General features: G+C 36.5%; 1 protein-coding gene across 1 annotated transcript in view; it reads left to right on the top strand.

Annotated features, from left to right (window-relative positions):
- Nucleotides 1-18,358, top strand: part of LOC149800450 (telomerase Cajal body protein 1-like) — a 104,130-nt gene that overhangs the window by 69,206 nt on the left and 16,566 nt on the right. Inside the window, exons 10-11 of the mRNA XM_089960067.1 lie at nucleotides 3,708-3,811; nucleotides 13,674-13,826. Coding sequence (XP_089816193.1) covers nucleotides 3,708-3,811; nucleotides 13,674-13,826 — 257 coding nt within the window. The remainder of the gene's footprint in view (nucleotides 1-3,707; nucleotides 3,812-13,673; nucleotides 13,827-18,358) is intronic.

Below are 18,358 nucleotides of genomic sequence, written 5' to 3'. Positions count from 1 at the left end.
GGTATGAGGTACAATGGAGTTGGGTGGGGCACATTTTAGTGCAAAGTTTTAAGTTTTTCTTCATGACAAGTACTAAAGTGATTGATGCTTTTCTGGACAAAATGAATTTCATTATGATTAAAATGGTGCTTATCTTAAATCCATATTGGCAGCAGTGAGTTATACAGAGTTTTTAAATATTATGGATAATCGTTCATAATTATAATGGTCTTATAAAAAGTTATTAAAAGTATTTTTTTTGTTAATGTTTCTTGAGATGAGGACTTTATTTCTTTGTGTTGAGTCACATAACCAGATGTGATTTTCAGATGAGAAACGTTTTTTTAAAGCTAATCTTTCATTAAATGTTAAACACAGATAGCTTTCTTAATTTTTGTCACTGTTACACACCTATATGCAGATGATTTCTCGTAATTTCATTCACTTTCTCACTCTCAAGTTATATCAGTGCTTGTATAATATATTTTTTCACATCAGTGTTCCAAAAACCTCTAAAAACTGTAAATTAAATTTAGTCTCAATGGTTTTGGTTATTTGGGGTTTAACTGTATAATACATTTCAACAATTTAAATAAAGATAAGAATAAAAACCTAATATTTATGTTACAAAAACTTACTGATTCATTGTGGAATCATAATTTACTATATTTTTTTATTACATACCTCTATGTTTCAGATATTTAAACTTTAATCATACTGAATGATTTGAAAGTGTTCAATATTTGAACATCAGAGAGGCAGTCAGTCACTTACCAATGGTCTTTCAATGTTAAAAATTTAATTATTATTATTGCAGTGATAAAACATTACAAAGTTGATACAAATGAACTGAAAAATGAGAAAAATATCAAATAAACTATCAAATTTATTTTACTTTTTCTTTAATTCTGGCTAAAGAATGCTAATAGTGCTATCAATATCATCATCATCTTTGGTGATCTGTGCTGACACCTGAGAACTTGTGGGACAGTCATGTTCAAGTTTTGATTCACCTGTGTTCACCTTCAGTGTACTGTTCCTGTAGCTTAGACATACCTTGAGTTTCTGTTTCAGTTCCTCATTGGACTGTTCCTATAGCTTAGACATACCTTGAGTTTCTGTTTCAGTTCCTCAATGGACAGTTCTTGTAGCTTAGACAGCCCTTGAGTTTCTGTTTAAGTGTCACACACAGTGGTCAGATTCACAGTGATAACCAGTGATATCTGAGAAACCCATACCAATGTTTTATATCTCCTGACACCCTTAAGCCATATCATTTTTGTTCCTTACTTGCCCAGTTGATTTCTGTTCTTGGACCTGTTCTGTTCATTCTTTAGTGTCATATATCATCATCCAGTGTCTCAACAATTGTACACTGATGACACCCAAATATACAAATCTAGCCACCCAACTGAAGTTGATGCTACCATCCAAGGTGTAGAGAGGTGCATTTCTGATGTGAAATTATGGATGACATGTAACAAGCTGCAAATTAATGATGATAAAACTGAAGCCATTCTTATTACAACACAAAGACTTTCTCATTCACATCCTTTACCTCAAACAATAAATATCAGCAAAACCAACATTAATTTCACATAGTCAGTACGAAACCTAGGTGTTACCCTCGACGCTCTCTCTCATTGCACCAACATGTCATGAACATATGGAAGGCTGCATATCTTGAGCTGAGATGCATCAGCTCCATTCGCACTTATCTTTCAGTTGATTCCACTAAAATACTTGTGTGTTAGTACTTTCAAGACTGGACTATTGTAACTCAATTCTGTCTAGTTCATCTCAATATCTACTCCAGAAACTGTAAAAAAATTCAAAACACAGCTGCTCGGATCATCCTTAGAGTACCACATCAGAGCACACACACACATTGTGCTCTGTACCCTATACCGGCTATCCATTTAATCCAGAATCAAACACAAAATTTGTTCTCTCTGCTACGTTTCACTGATGGACTCCAGTCCAACATACCTATCCTACCTCACCCATGTGTACACATCAGCAAGATACTTACACTCCTCTTCTGACACTCATATTCTCATTATTTCCACTATGAAAATGAAGTCATATGGACAATGTTCTTTTGCATACCAGGGTCCAGCAACGTGAAATGAATTACCCACTGAACTTAGACACAAAGACACAGTGATTCCATTCAAGAGTGCTCTTAAAACTCACCTATTTCGACTGCAAGAACAAACATAAAGACCTAATTATGTTTCCTTACCTTAAATATTTTCAGCATGTTTTCTGTTTTCTAATTTTATGGTGTATGTTTTTTGTAATAATATCATTATATATGTTTTTATGTTATAGGTGTTGTCTAATGTTGTAAAGCGCTTAGAGCTTCTAAGGATTAGGTGTTATACAAAGTCATCATCATTATTATTATTATTATTATGAGACATTCTTCATCATTTTAGTAAATACACTTATTTGATATTTTCAATGTTTTCTATGTTTTCTCAAGGTCACTTAAATTTATTGGGGAAAACCCCACACTCAGTGATTATTGCTATGGGGAAAACTCAATTACTATACGGGGCACTGCAGGTCAGTGAGTTCTGAATTTTGGAGCATAAATAGTAAACATTCTGGGGAATTTTATCATTTTTGTTTTTGAAGATGACAGTTCTCTACTGTAGGAATGTCATGGTGGCCGTGAAGAATCAAATTCAAAACTGGGAAAATTAAACCCGAAATAGGAAAAAAATTGGGTATTTTGAATTGGGAATGTGTCTGAATCTCAGACCCAGAAGAACATTAATTAAAAAAAATGACAGAATAAAATTGAATGAGTTCATGAAAACACCACATATATGATTGACCCTAAAGACACATGTAGCTTTTACTGTTAAATGGCTCAAGTTTTATAAAAACTTGATTTCTAGATAACCAACATAATCAAGCAGTCATGAAGTGGCTTGGTGTTAACAGTGCAGTAATGAAGTGGCTTGGTGTTAACAGAGCAGTCATGAAGTGGCTTGGTGTTAACAGAGCAGTCATGAAGTGGTTTGGTGTTAACAGAGCAGTCATGAAGTGGCTTGGTGCAGCAGAGAAGTCATGAAGTGGCTTGGTGTTAACAGAGCAGTCATGAAGTGGCTTGGTGTTAACAGAGCAGTGAGACACAGTGATTGGTTTCCTAGGCATTTAATGCATATACCAAATGATTGGCAAGGCTGGCAGTAGTCAACATAACAGTTTTATATATTCAGTAGTTGTTGTAGGGTTTAATGCCATTTTTCAGCACAAGATAGGCTATACATGGTGGCCAGTATAAATGGTGGATGAAGAATCCAGGAAAACTGGAAAGAACCACTGACACAAAAGAAGCTGCTGGCAAGCTTTCTCACATAACAATATTGGCCGAACCTGAGACTCGGACCCACGCAGACAGCGGTTAGTTGGCTGTGATTGGTAACGGTGAGTGCATACCACTCGACCACTTGGGGCTCCATATTCAGTAGCATTGTTCCTGCTGTTATGTGCAGTTCTAATGTGCACACAACTCCAGCAACTGTGCTGAAATTCAAGATAAACACCTGTAAGTTCTTTTAACTATCAATTTAAAGTTATTTATCACACATATCAGTTGAAGCATACATTAAGAAGTCTAGACATTTATAGGTTACATTCTTATATAAAAAAACAGCCTCCTGAAAGATCACAAATCCCCCAGAAGTAAATGTACATATTTACATATTCCACAGGATCCTGAGATTTTATGCTGGGACATGAGGAACCCAGGACAAATTCTTTTCACTGCTCTGCGCCAAGTTGAATCCAACCAAAGGATCTACTTTGACCAGGACAGGTATACGCTTCTGTTTTGTCTGATTTTTTAAGAGAAGAAAAAGTTAACTTGTATCATGAATTTATGTCCCCACCATATCTATAGAGGGGTCATATATCCACTAAACCTATATTTTATTTGATTGCTTGTAGGCTTATATTGGTTTTCTCGGACAAATTTTAGTGCTCAAAATGGTGAAATATGATATTTGCAAATTTGTAGAATCACGGATATAACTGTGGTTTGATAATTAAAGGATGTTGAAATGACAAAAGGGATTGTAGAGTTAAATAGGAGGTGAAAATCACCCTTAATGTTCAATTAACCACGATTCACATGATCTCTAATTCAGATAATCCTAATTCCAAAATTAATCCTTCACAGAAAAATAAGTTAATTGTTTCCAAAATGTTATTTGATGTAACAAAATGGTAGTGATTTTGTGAGCCAGATCAATGTTCAGAACCAGACTTTGGCTTGTGTTTTAGAGACAAATGATAAGTATAACAGAGGCAAAGTCAGTAGTGTGTTGCTTAGGTTGGATACAACATGGTTTGTTGTTTTGTAGTGTCACAATCTAGAACTGCATGTCAATAATGTGTCACCTGGGTTGGCTGCGACATAGTCATTTTGTAGTGCCTCAGTGTGTCATTGTGTTGTGTAGATTATTTTAACATCCAAATGGCACAAAAACTATAAAATTGACAGAAATGTGTGATTTCAAAGTGACACATAATACGGAAATTTGATAATGCTATTCTTGCTACAGATTTTTCAATGGATAGCAGAAGGCTGTATTAACTATGACAGCGTCATCATTCAAATCCTTCTGTGGACACTTTTATCTGATATGACAAGGGAAATAAACATTGATTTCCAATGAAACACTGTTCTTGGCTACAGTTTGGCAGTACGTCAAATGTGAAGACACTCAAAAATCATCAGAATATTAAATGAATCTAGGCATAATACACTTTTTATAATTAAATGTAGATGGTAGTTACTACTCTACCTTGCTGTTATGCTCAAAGGAATTTTAACCGTTGAGATCAGATAGAGAGACATGTTTGCTTTTATTTGTTCTTTAGACCTTCACAGGAACCCAGCTTCTCACCCCTGTTTATAGGTTTTGGAGAAATACTTTAAAATATCAGTGAAACTGTTTTCATGAATATTATCAAATATGGCAGAAAAATATTAACATGATCGACCTCTACTGGCAAGTCAAATGGTCAATACAGTCACACAGCAGTCAGACAGAGATGCTCCCTGGGTAAGCAGTCACATGATTTACAAAAAATTTGTTTGAATTTGTGCACATGGAATGTAGTGATGCATGAGAACTCCTGCAAATTATTTTCAAGTTCCGAAAATGTACACCTTTGAAATGACTGTAACTTTGGTTTCTTTGACTTGACATCAATTGTTGTTAGATTAATTTTGATTGTCACATTGGGCCCTGTAACAAGCATTGTGTCGAAATCTGATCCTTGCATCAAGGAAGTTTTACAAAAGAGTGCTTACAATATGGGCTATCTAGAAGATCCTAGAAGCTGATTTCCAGTGTTATACATCTTAGATGATGACTTAGTTCAGCCAATACTGACAGATGATTGGAATGAATACTGCTTATTTTGAAAGTTAGGAAGTATATCAGTTTATAGCAGCTGGGAAAATGTCAATACCAGTGAGTGATTTTGAAGGAAAAAAATGGCATTAGATATGAATCCGATATAGACGTGGGATGGACAAAATAGAACCCCTCATTGCAGCAGTATTTTAAAATGTACAAATTGCAGACAAACAAGCCAAATTAAGATACAAACAATTCAAAAGTATAGTGCACTTTTCATTTCTTTTCTCATCACAGTTTAGTAAAGGTCATGATAAATATAATAAGAATCTAAAACTGAAATTAAAAAATAAAGATATTTATTTGATCAAAATACCTCTGTTTGAATGAAGTCGAAGGTGGCATTAATGAACTTAAAGTCCTAATGCAGTATTATGGAATAGTAAATCTGGCATAGTAGTCAGTGCAGTGCTAACTCAAGAAAGTTAAACTTTGGCAGAGCTTATGTTAGTGAAAAATCTTATTTTGGAGTGGAATTATCCAAAAGACATACCCTGTGAGCTGTGAAAAGTGTTTCTCAGTAAAGAACAATATTCATACACAAGTAAGAAACAGATTAGCTGAAAAACAATGAACAGATTAATCCTTTGCAACTAGAGGCAACAGCTTTTTAAAAATTTTGATTTAAATAGAGTTCTTACAAAGTGGATCAGGAAGAAAGAGAGATGGATATTGAAGTGCTATGTAAATATTAAACTTTGGTCATTTCCTCCTCCCCTGCATTGTTGTTCTACTCCCCCCTTATTTTTGTGATGGGGAAAAATAATCCCCCCCTACATAACAAAATCCTGAGAACATCTCTGAGTAGTTAAAATTGCGCCCCTTACAAAGGGAAAAGAAAGCACACATTTTGCAATAAATTATGAACAGATTAAACATTGAACATGAACAATTTCATCATGCTGGTGAAGAATTATCAAAATACACGAGTATTACCTTGACCCGGAGAAAAATGGATTCATTTGCTTATCTCTGTACTCGGAATATAAGGTAATTGAAGGCAGCTTATAGTGCTATCATTTACAAACTGGGCATCAAAAATATTTCTTCAGATGATGAATATTTATACAAATCATTCCTATATGAAATACACATGCTAAAATTACATTTCTTAATTAGCAGATTCATGTTTCCAAAACTGTTGCTACAGGTATTATTTGCATTTGAAACAGAGGTATAAACTTGCCAACATGAAGGGAATATAAACAGTAAAAGGAGATTGTGTATTATTTCCATGCTTAATGCTCTATGCAAATGTATTTTGTAAAAAAGGAATTTGACAGGCAGGCAGGTTTGTTTCAATATCTTTCTCCCCCATAGAAGATTTATTCCCACCAATGACCTATAGATGAGTTATTACCCACCTACCTCATACTTACAGAGGAGGAATGTAGTGTTGCCCATGTTCCTTCATCTCATTACATCCTGCTGCATTATGTCTTATCACATCCCTCTTGAATTTTGTTTCAGCTCAGAAACTTTTAAAGATTTCATTGATTGAAGCCAAATTTGGTTGAGGTTTTGCATTAAGAATACCCAGTTCAAGTTCAGTTTTCACCATCTTTTAACATCTTTTAACTGTATAAATGGCCTGTTTGACTTTGGTCTCAATTGCATCATTTTAGCAGGGGCATGCATGTTGTATGCACACATTTTGGGTTTATGTCTTTTCCGCAGCAACAATTTTATTACAGTGTCCACATCTTCATACTGTCCACAAAAAATGAAATTAGAAGTTTGCAACTCAGGGGAAAACAGTAGTTTACTGTCACAGATTGAATTTTATGAGTGACACATCAGTGGAGTTATTAAAGTTTATTTTTTCATATGATAAATCTGTGATTAATGTCCCAAATCTGTAAATTGAAGATTGTTATCCCCATTTAAACACAGTCATACAATTTTGTGCCAAAAGTTTTTAAATGACATTCATCACAAGGAGCAACACAGGGTTTCAATGGTTCCAGATTTTTGCCAAGTTAATCTGAGGTTTTACTTACAATTTAGGTTTGGTGAGTCAGATACATTTAGTTACATGTTAGGATTGACTTTCATGCAAAGTCCATACTACCTGTTTGCTTTGATTTATTGCTTTGCCTCTGCTAATACATAGAAAAATATGAGTTATCTTTTTTCTGGCAGCCACAGCGGTGCTGAAGTCATCACTATTAATAATACAAAAAAATGCAAGATTTGTGTTTATTTTTGTGAGTCAAGATAAAACGAGATGTAACACTTTAATGACAGCATCGATAAAGCTAGATGTAACACTTTAACAACAGCATCGATAGTTTCATCAGCGGTGTTGTTATTATCAACAGTTTTTTTTCACAGGTAGTTTACAAGATACTTGACTGTTTTTCTCATGTGTATGCCTTTGCTTTGCTCTAATTACAGGTGTGTATGCCTTTGCTTTGCTCTAATTACAGGTGTGTATGCCTTTGCCTTGCTCTAATTACAGGTGCCATGTACTATATGTAGGACTAAGTGTAGCAATTTAAAGCATTTTAAACAGGCCGAGGATAAACACCCCACATGCAGTATGGGAGGCAATTCAGGACATTTATGTGATGTTTGTACACAGTGGAAGGAGGATAGATGTGTGACTATTTACTCTAAGCACCTTTATTGGGCCAATGAGAAGGCACTGAAAAGATTTATTCAAAACTTGGACACCATTAGTATCACTTTCTCTGTAGACAATTTTCTTTTGGCCAGGTGTTTCATAGCAGAAAATTGTTTGATCATGAAGAAAAATGTCCACTACAAATATCACATGCCTGAAACTGCAGCCTGACATCACCATGTCACTGCAGTCAGACTTGTATCTTAAAGCACATCCCTTGTGATAAGATTCAGTATGGTATAGAGACACAGCCAGACTTGTATCTTATAGCACATCCCTTGTGATAAGCTTTAGTATGGTATGGAGACACAGCCAGACTTGTATCTTATAGCACATCCCTTGTGATAAGCTTTAGTATGGTATAGAGACACAGCCAGACTTGTATCTTATAGCACATCCCTTGTGATAAGATTCAGTATGGTATAGAGCCACAGCCAGACTTGTATCTTATGGCACATCCCTTGTGATAAGATTCAGTATGGTATAGAGCCACAGCCAGACTTGTATCTTATAGCACATCCCTTGTGATGAGATTCAGTATGGTATAGAGTCACAGCCAGACTTGTATCTTATAGCACATCCCTTGTGATAAGATTCAGTATGGTATAGAGCCACAGCCAGACTTGTATCTTATAGCACATCCATTGTGATAAGATTCAGTATGGTATGGAGCCACAGCCAGACTTGTATCTTATAGCACATCCCTTGTGATAAGCTTTAGTATGGTATAGAGACACAGCCAGACTTATGTTAGCTATAGTGATCATTTCCAGGATAGCTAGTACTTGACTTTGTCCCAGTATTTCATGGTCCAGGACTATTCAGATATATTTGTCATCTACTGTTGGTGTAACTAGTTAAAACCAGTCTGTCAAGTCCTTTGCTGCCTGTATAGTGCATACACAGTCCTGGCTTCTAGACATGAATAGTACCTGGCAATTTTGACACCAGTCCTGGCTTCTAGACATGAATACTACCTGGCACCAGGCAATATTGACACGAGTCCTGGCTTCTAGACATGAATAGTACCAGGCAATTTTGACACCAGTCCTTTCTTCTAGACATGAATAGCACCAGGCAGTATTGACACCAGTCCTGGCTCTGCTCCTGACATATACCCATGCTCATCAGTACCAGATCCATGATGCCTTCATCGACTGACAGTGGGAAGGTCCATCACCCATACCAGCTCCACAACAGCTTGGTTGTGGCAACAGCAATGGTCCAGTCCTGGATGTGCAGAACTAGCCTTAGGTAATGGAAGATGTCTGAGTGAATGCCAAGAGATAACTGTGTCCCAGCAAAGATGGACTCTTAGTCTCATCCACCTGTCTGCAGGGGACTGACAGACTTTTCACACCCTTGCAGGAAGCATCTGTTATGACCGATACCAGGCCCAGAAAAGTACCTGGTACATGCTACTGTGTCACTCTGGTCCTGGATGCTCATACTTATTTGCAGACAATAGGTAATGCACATGGTGAACACATCCAGATAGTCGTGTCCTGACAATGGCTGACTCCAAGTCTTTGTTCACTGTTCTACATAGACTTGCCCAGTCACTGCAACTTGTGCAGGAGGCTTTCCTGTCACAGCACTCTTTCATTTGTGAAGGTTCATGCTCACATGCCTCCTTTTTAGATCTGACAATTTACAGAGAAGGACTCGGACTTTCTAACATTGAATGACTTCTTTTTGTTTTCCAGTATCTGCTTCTTAGTTCAGTATGCCTTCACTATCGAAACCATCTTTGGCCTGTCACTATTCCAGCATCTGTTGATCTGGATGTCAAGAATGACCAACTGTCATTGAAATAATCATCCCAGTCTGGTTGAGCTGCAGACAGGATTTGTAGTGTTGAAACATCCTAACAGACATAAGTGTCAACAGGCCTTTCATTTTGCACCTGCAGCTTCCACCAAATGTTAGCCCAGTATGCAACAGGGCACACTAACTGACCTTTCCAGCTATTGAAAAAGACAATGTGCCTGAGAGCCAAGATAGTTAGCCTTCCTCTGCATGTATGGACCAGGTACTCTTCATTGACATGCATCAACTACTTTCGTATGTCCTTGTTGTTGTTGTTTTTGTAGGGTTTAACGCCACTTTTCAGCACAAGATAGGCCATACATGGCGGCCAGTATTAATGGTGGAGGAAGAACCCGGAAAAACCCCGGAAAGAACCACCGACCCACTAGAAGCTACTGGCAAGCTTTCTCACATAACCACATTAGCCGAATCCAAGACTCGAACCGACGCAGACAGAGGTGAGATGGCAGTGATCCGTAACGATGAGCGCTTTAGACCACTCGGCCACTCGGGGCCCCTATGTCTTTGTAATCAGAACCATGCTTGAACTGGTTTCTATGACTATTTTTTAGCAATCTGACCATAGCCTAAACCATTCTGTTGAAAACCCTTCTTCAAGGCATACTGCAATTCAGTCTCTCATGTGACACATGAGCTAAGAGATCATCTCAGTACTCACTTTCAGTGTTACAGCTGTGTCTGTTAATTTTAGGTTGCATATTTTTTCTCTCCACATCTGCTACCATGAAAAACCATCATTGTGTTAGAGTTAGTTCACACACAAGCCCAATGATTCATAGCCCTGCTCTCATTTCCCAAAAGAAGTAGGAAGGACCCCCATAAGCATACTAAATGGGAACTACTCTTTCTGCCCTTATGACAAAGGCCCTGTTTCCATGGGTCTATGATAACAAATGTGAGAAGGCAGGGGCGGGGGCCATGACCCTGCTTCTCTCCCAGTCAGTGTGAGAAGAAATTATCCCATGCTGTTATTGTTCTTTTCTGACTTCCTGCTGGAAGGAAGTTTTCAATATTTTCTGATGAATGGAATGAAAGGTACACTGCCCTGCCCACCTGTGATGGTTAGAAGTGATTTAAAAGAGCTGCCAGACCACATGCATTGTTTAGACAGCAGTTGTAATCTTTTGAAGGCAGAATGTTTCTTCAGTAATATACACAGTTTTAATACAGGTTCACTGTGCCAAGCCATCGTGGCACTTAGATCCGTTTATAATAGAAGTGCATGGTATTACCAGTATACTGGCTTACTATGGTAATTTATTCCAGTGGTATGTTCCACTGTACATTTTCACTGTATTGGTAGTTTGGTAGTTTGTACATTTTAGGAATCTATGGAAATACCTGAGGAGTCTTGTTACTGATTTAATGATATTAACAGTGTGTTTTCATTTTTCATGACAAAATAACTCCAACAATTTTTTCATCACAAAACAGTGACATGTGTCATGTATGCAAATTTGGCACCCAAATACATTATTGTTTAACATTATCAGGCTAAATCTAACTTTTGGACAACTTTTTGGATTAAAAAAGAACAAAAGAAAAACATCTTGTTGTTATTTACTAGTGTATGTTAATGAGTTAAGTATATGCATTTCTGCAAATCATCCTTAGATTTTCAAGAGAGTAGTTGTTTTCTGTTTGAATTTGACGTCATTTCTCAAGTCCGGGTGATGGGATCCCACTCAAAGTTTCCTGGTCTATTTTATCAGTAGTGTAGCTAGTAAATTGTAGGCTTCAGTGTCAATACAGGCTTTGTTTGTCTACAAGGCCCCTAATGAGTTTCCTGGTCTATTTTATCAGTAGTGTAGCTAGTAAATTGTAGGCTTCAGTGTCAATGCAGCCTTTGTTTGTCAACAAACCCCCTAATGAGTTTCTTTGTCTATTTATCAGTAGTGTAGCTAGTAAATTGTAGGCTTCAGTGTCAGTACAGCCTTTGTTTGTCAACAAGCCCCCTAATGAGTTTCCTGGTCTATTTTATCAGTAGTGAGCTAGTAAATTGTAGGCTTCAATGTCAATACAGCCTTTGTTTGTCAACAAACCCCCTAATGAGTTTCCTGGTCTATTTTATCAGTAGTGAGCTAGTAAATTGTAGGCTTCAGTGTCAATACAGCCTTTGTTTGTCAACAAGCCCCTTAATGAGTTTCCTGGTCTATTTTATCAGCAGTGTAGCTAGTAAATTGTAGGCTTCAGTGTCAATACAGCCTTTGTTTGTCAACAAGCCCCCTAATGTCAGCACAGTATCTTTGAAACATCATCTAACCTATATTGTAAGCTTAATAATTCTACAGTAGTTAAAGTTTTTAGATTACAGTGTATATAACAATTAATATACGCAGTGATTCATCCACTCTAAGGTATTGACCATTTAATTATGGGGGAGGGGGCTGCAATTTTCTTTTGTGCTGAGATATTAATTTCTTTTATCTCAAGATAACTCTTATTTTCTGAAATAATATCATGGATATATTTAGTGTTATTTTGTCCTAATACTATCATGGATATATTTAGTGTTATTTTGTCCTAATAATATCATGGATATATTTAGTGTTATTTTGTCCTAATAATACTATGGATATATTTAATGTTATTTTGTGCTAATAATATCATGGATATATTTAGCGTTATTTTGTGATAAATCGGAGCAAGATATTTTTCCAGCTGTTGACAGATGTAAATTTTAAAAATCAATGTCAGTAAATTGTTGGTATCTAATATAATTTAAGAATTCAGAAATACTACAATATACAACAGTACAGAATTGTTTGTGTTACGCATCTTCTTTGTATAGAATTCATGGCAGCTCCAATAGAAATGAGTACTGCAATTCATGACAGTAGTAAATGAGTACTGTAATTCATGACAGTAGTAAATGAGTACTGTAATTCATGACAGCATTAAATGAGTACTGTAATTCATGAAAGTAGTAAATGAGTAATTTAATTCATGACAGTAGTGAGTACTTTAATTCATGACAGTAGTAAATGAGTACTGTAATTCATGACAGTAGTAAATGAGTACTGTAATTCATGACAGTAGTAAATGAGTACTGTAATTCATGACAGTAGTAAATGAGTACTGTAATTCATGACAGTAGCAAATGAGTACTGTAATTCATGACAGTAGCAAATGAGTACTGTAATTTTGCAACATCCAAAGGAGAGACTACTCTCATGTGACTGCTTTTTGAAACAAGCAGATGACATTTAACGTCATTGTTGCTAAATCAAGCCAGGATGGTTTACACGATCTTTCTTGGCTCGGGAAGCCAGAATTTGCAAGACAGTGAAAATACTTCTAACATGTTATGGTCAACAAGTATTACTAAAGCTGCATAGTTTTTACCTTTTTAAATAAATTTTGATTTCCTAAGCTCATTGATGGATTTGGCTCATGCTTGGGATGTATTATTGTAAAGGAAGACAATGCATTCTTCAACAAACCCTCACCCTTTAAAGTAAGACAATGCATTCTTCAACAAACCCTCACCCTTTAAAGGAAGACAATGCATTCTTCAACAAACCCTCACCCTTTAAAGGAAGACAATGCATTCTTCAACAAACCCTCACCCTTTAAAGGAAGACAATGCATTCATCAACAAACCCTTTAATCTTGGAGTCATCAGCTGAATGTGCATGTCCATGCAAGTCTGACTTATGACTTATCATACAACGTTTAAGTGTTTGCAGACATAGGGTTTGGTGGGTCCCTTACTCTACATGCTTATATTTTTGATTGTCTACAAATTATACAACTCAAGAAGCCAGTCACTAAGATTTCTGGTTTAATTTCAGGAGTGGCAGATATATATTCTCTGGGAATCAAGATGGTCGTTTATCAGTATGGGATACTGGACAGACTCCTGTTAAACTGTACCCAGATTCTGATTCTATGCTTCAACCTGTCCTTTTGTACAAGGCAAGCAGTGACACAGTCAATGGAGTCAGGTGAGCATGGTATTTTAATTTTCATACAGAGTTCAGGATTGTTTTTAGCATACCATTCCCCTGCTAATTCATTCTAAGATTTGATGAAATCTATGCTTTTTTGCATCATTAATCTTTCATTCACTTGCATCTGATCCATATTTTTGAAGTCATATGGCAAAAGATTGTGCCACCAATAGCAGTAAATGTTGTGGGGACCAGTATGCCACTGTGAGCAGTAAATCGTTCCAGATTATGCTAGTGGGGACAAGTATGCCACTTTGAGCAGTAAATGGTTGCAGATGATGCTAGTGGGAACCAGTATGCCACCAATAGCAATACATTCTTACAAATAATAGTAGTGAGGGCTATTCTGCTAATATGATCAATAAATAGTTCTAAATGAAAATAGTGGGGACCAGTATGTCACTGTGAACAGTAAATGGTTGCAGATGATGCTAGTGGGAACCAGTATGCTACTGTGTGAATTATGTAGTTCCAGATAAAGCTAGTGGGGACCAGTATGCCACTGTGAGCAGTAAGTGGTTCCAGATGAAACCAGTCTGGACCAGTATGCCATCAATAGCAATAAATTGTTACAAATAATAACAGTGAGGGCTACTCTGCCAATGTGAGCAGTAAATAGTTCTAAATGAAAATAGTGGGAACCAGTATGCCACTATGAACAGTAAATGGTTGCAGATGATGCTAGTGGGGACCAGTATGCCACTGTGAGCAGTAAATGGTTCCAAATGATAATAATGGAAAAGATAATTTTTTTAAAATATATGTAGAATAGAAACAGTTTAAATATACATGTTGTAACTAAAAGCAAACTGGAGTATTTCAGGTATAGCTGGATATCACATCTGTCAGTCTTTCAAGTATAGCTGGATATCACATCTGTCAGTCTTTCAAGTATAGCTGGTTATCACATCTGTCAGTCTTTCAAGTATAGCTGGATATCATATCTGTCAGTCTTTCAAGTATAGCTGGATATCACATCTGTCAGTCTTTCAAGTATAGCTGGTTATCACATCTGTCAGTCTTTCAAGTATAGCTGGATATCACATCTGTCAGTCTTTCAAGTATAGCTGGATATCACATCTGTCAGTCTTTCAAGTATAGCTGGATATCACATCTGTCAGTCTTTCAAGTATAGCTGGATATCACATCTGTCAGTCTTTCAAGTATAGCTGGATATCACATCTGTCAGTCTTTATATTCATTCATTCATGATTTATACATAGATTTTCTTTTCAGTAAATCAACATGTGCATTGACTCCAAATGTACGGACATAGATATTTATAGATATTAAAACTTAACTTTAAAAAATAATTATTACATAATATGTTAACACACTTAACCATAAAATACTTTCACAAATTAACATTTGAAGAAAGGAAAACAATTCACTAGTAAATTGTTAGTTACATGAAAATTCAGTTGGGAGCTGCATGAACTAGGTGGTTTAGAGGCACCAGTAGTAAAACTTGATTGTATGGGATCATGGTGTTGAAGTTCTATTACGACACAGCCATCTAATGAAAATATTTTCCATCCAACTCGCCATTTGTTTATATTGTGTGTAATCACCCTAGTTTTACAACAACAATTATACATAATTGGATGCCATTTGGTAGGTAATTTGCAGGTTACATGTAGATGTGCCTTTTAAAGTATTTGTCATTCCTTGACTGACGGAATTAATACCGCTGTAATTGGAAACAAATCAAACAAATAATGACAAACACAAACATTTAGTTAATCATGTATTACTTTGGCAGTGTGTGTGTGTGTATATATATATATATATATATATATATATATATATATATATATATATATATATATATATATGTATATATTATATATATATATATATATATACAAAATCATATGGTGAATAACAGTTATTTCAAGTGCATTTGATCCAGCAAGGGATCACATGTTGCAGGGGTTGAATAAGATTAATGCAAGAAACTGACAACTTGTTGAGGATGCTGGAAAATATTAGTATTGACCTAGAAAGCGATGAGTCATAATGACATCTGTTATTTTATGTAAAATTATGTAATCACAAATTATATCCCAGATATTTCATTGTTCAGTTGTAGCTATAGGCTATTAAGCAAATTTAGAGGATTATTTAAAGAAAATGTGTTGGCTGCAAAAGATAATTTTATTTGTGCATGGCTCTCTTTTTCTAGTCTTCTTGCTTTAAACCACTTGGTTTCATTGTTCTAATGCGGCATATCCAGTAAGATTCCTTTTCTTTCCTGGTTTCGGAACTCCAGTTGGGGTTGTGAGCAATTGCAGTAAGTGTTATATCACTGAAAGTGTGGCCAGGGGAGGAGAAGATTTCTGCAACCAGGCTTCTGTATAGCTTTTTTGTCATCTGTAGCATCCTCAGCTAGTTGAAAGAAACTATTTGAAACATAATAAACAGTCAAGCAAAGTTTTGCAAACACAACGGTTTTTCTCTTTTATTTGTTTGTCTTGTCTGTGTTTTCTATTTGCCTTTGAAAAAGGCTCATTAAAGAGTCGAAAGCGCTCATGCTAGTTAGATACTAGTTTCGCACTGATTGTTTTCAGTTTATTGCATATATATATACACACACAAAAACATTTATCACAAATGCAAAGTTATGTACATGTGTTCAAATGCAATTCCAAGGTTTACACTTGTCATATAGAAATCTTTTTTCAACACAAGGTTGTTATTAGTAATTAAACATTGTCTCTTGAAAAACAAATTTAGATAGCTAGTCATATAATTTAACACCAGATAAAAATAGCAATGCCAAATAAAAGAAAATAAAGTTTCGGATAATATGAAATTAACTACTCCTAAACAGGCCTAAATTTTGGGGTTGATTGATGGATATTTTTTGGCAGGGCCCTAAGACCCTTCTTACTCCATACATTGATTGAATTAGTGTGGGAAACCAGGCAAACAATTTATCATGCATGATCATACTGGACTTAAGACAGTTTACTTAAACAGCAAATACCAGTATATGCTGAACAAGTGCTCCCTGCATACCTGGAAAAATTACCTGAGTCATTAGTTAACTGTTTTGAACTAGTGATCATTGTTCAAAATTACAAATAGCTCAGGAACCATTAAGGATATTCGAATGCAATTTGGTGTGTACATTGTCTCACAGGCTTAGATGTTCCTTTTATAGGTTTTGTCTGGTCAGCTTGATCTTTTATAGCATTTTGGATGGCCCTTGACATTGACCTTGGTCTGATCAGCTTGACATTTGATAGCATTTTGGATGGCCCTTGACATTGACCTTGGTCTGGTCAGCTTGATATTTGATAGCAGTATGGATGGCCCTTGACATTTACCTTGGTCTGGTCAGCTTGACATTTGATAGCATTTTGGATGGCCCTTGACATTGACCTTGGTCTGATCAACTTGACATTTGATAGCATTTTGGATGGCCATTGACCTTGGTCTGGTCAGCTTGATATTTGATAGCAGTATGGATGGCTCTTGACATTGACCTTGGTCTGGTCAGCTTGATATTTGATAGCAGTATGGATGGCCCTTGACATTGACCTTGGTCTAATCAGCTTGACATTTGATAGCATTTTGGATGGCCCTTGACATTGACCTTGGTCTGGTCAGCTTGACATTGATAGCATTTTGGATGGACCTTGACATTGACCCTGGTCTGGTCAGCTTGATATTTGATAGCAGTATGGATGGCCCTTGACATTGACCTTGGTCTGGTCAGCTTGATCTTTGATAGCATTTTGGATGGCCCTTGACATTGACCCTGGTCTGGTCAGCTTGATTTTTTATAGCATTTTGGATGGCCCTTGACATTGACCCTGGTCTGGTCAGCTTGACATTTGATATGATTTTGGATGGCCCTTGACATTGACCCTGGTCTGGTCAGCTTGATTTTTTTAATAGCATTTTGGATGGCTCCTGACATTGACCCTGGTCTAGTCAGCTTGATTTTTTATAGCATTTTGGATGGCCCTTGACATTGACCCTGGTCTAGTCAGCTTGATTTTTTATAGCATTTTGGATGGCCCTTGACATTGACCTTGGTCTGGTCAGCTTGATATTTGATAGCAGTATGGATGGCCCGTGACATTGACCTTGGTCTGGTCAGCTTGATATTTGATAGCAGTATGGATGGCCCATGACATTGACCTTGGTCTGGTCAGCTTGATTTTTGATAGCATTTTGGATGGCCCTTGACATTGACCCTGGTCTAGTCAGCTTGATTTTTTATAGCATTTTGGATGGTCCTTGACATTGACCTTGGTCTGGTCAGCTTGATGTTTGATAGCAGTATGGATGGCCCTTGACATTGACCCTAGTCTGGTCAGCTTGATTTTTGATAGCATTTTGGATGGCCCTTGACATTGACCCTTGTCTGGTCAGCTTGACATTTGATATAATTTTGGATGGCCCTTGACATCGACCCTGGTCAATTCAGCTTGATTTTTTTGTAGCATTTTGGATGGCCCTTGACATTGACCCTGGTCTGGTCAGCTTGATTTTTTATAGCATTTCGGATGGCC

The sequence above is a fragment of the Sinohyriopsis cumingii genome, chromosome 5 (assembly GCF_028554795.1).
Source record: "Sinohyriopsis cumingii isolate HCF-2022 chromosome 5, ASM2855479v2, whole genome shotgun sequence".
Taxonomy (NCBI): domain Eukaryota; kingdom Metazoa; phylum Mollusca; class Bivalvia; order Unionida; family Unionidae; genus Sinohyriopsis; species Sinohyriopsis cumingii.
This window is presented reverse-complemented; position numbering and strand designations above follow the sequence as displayed.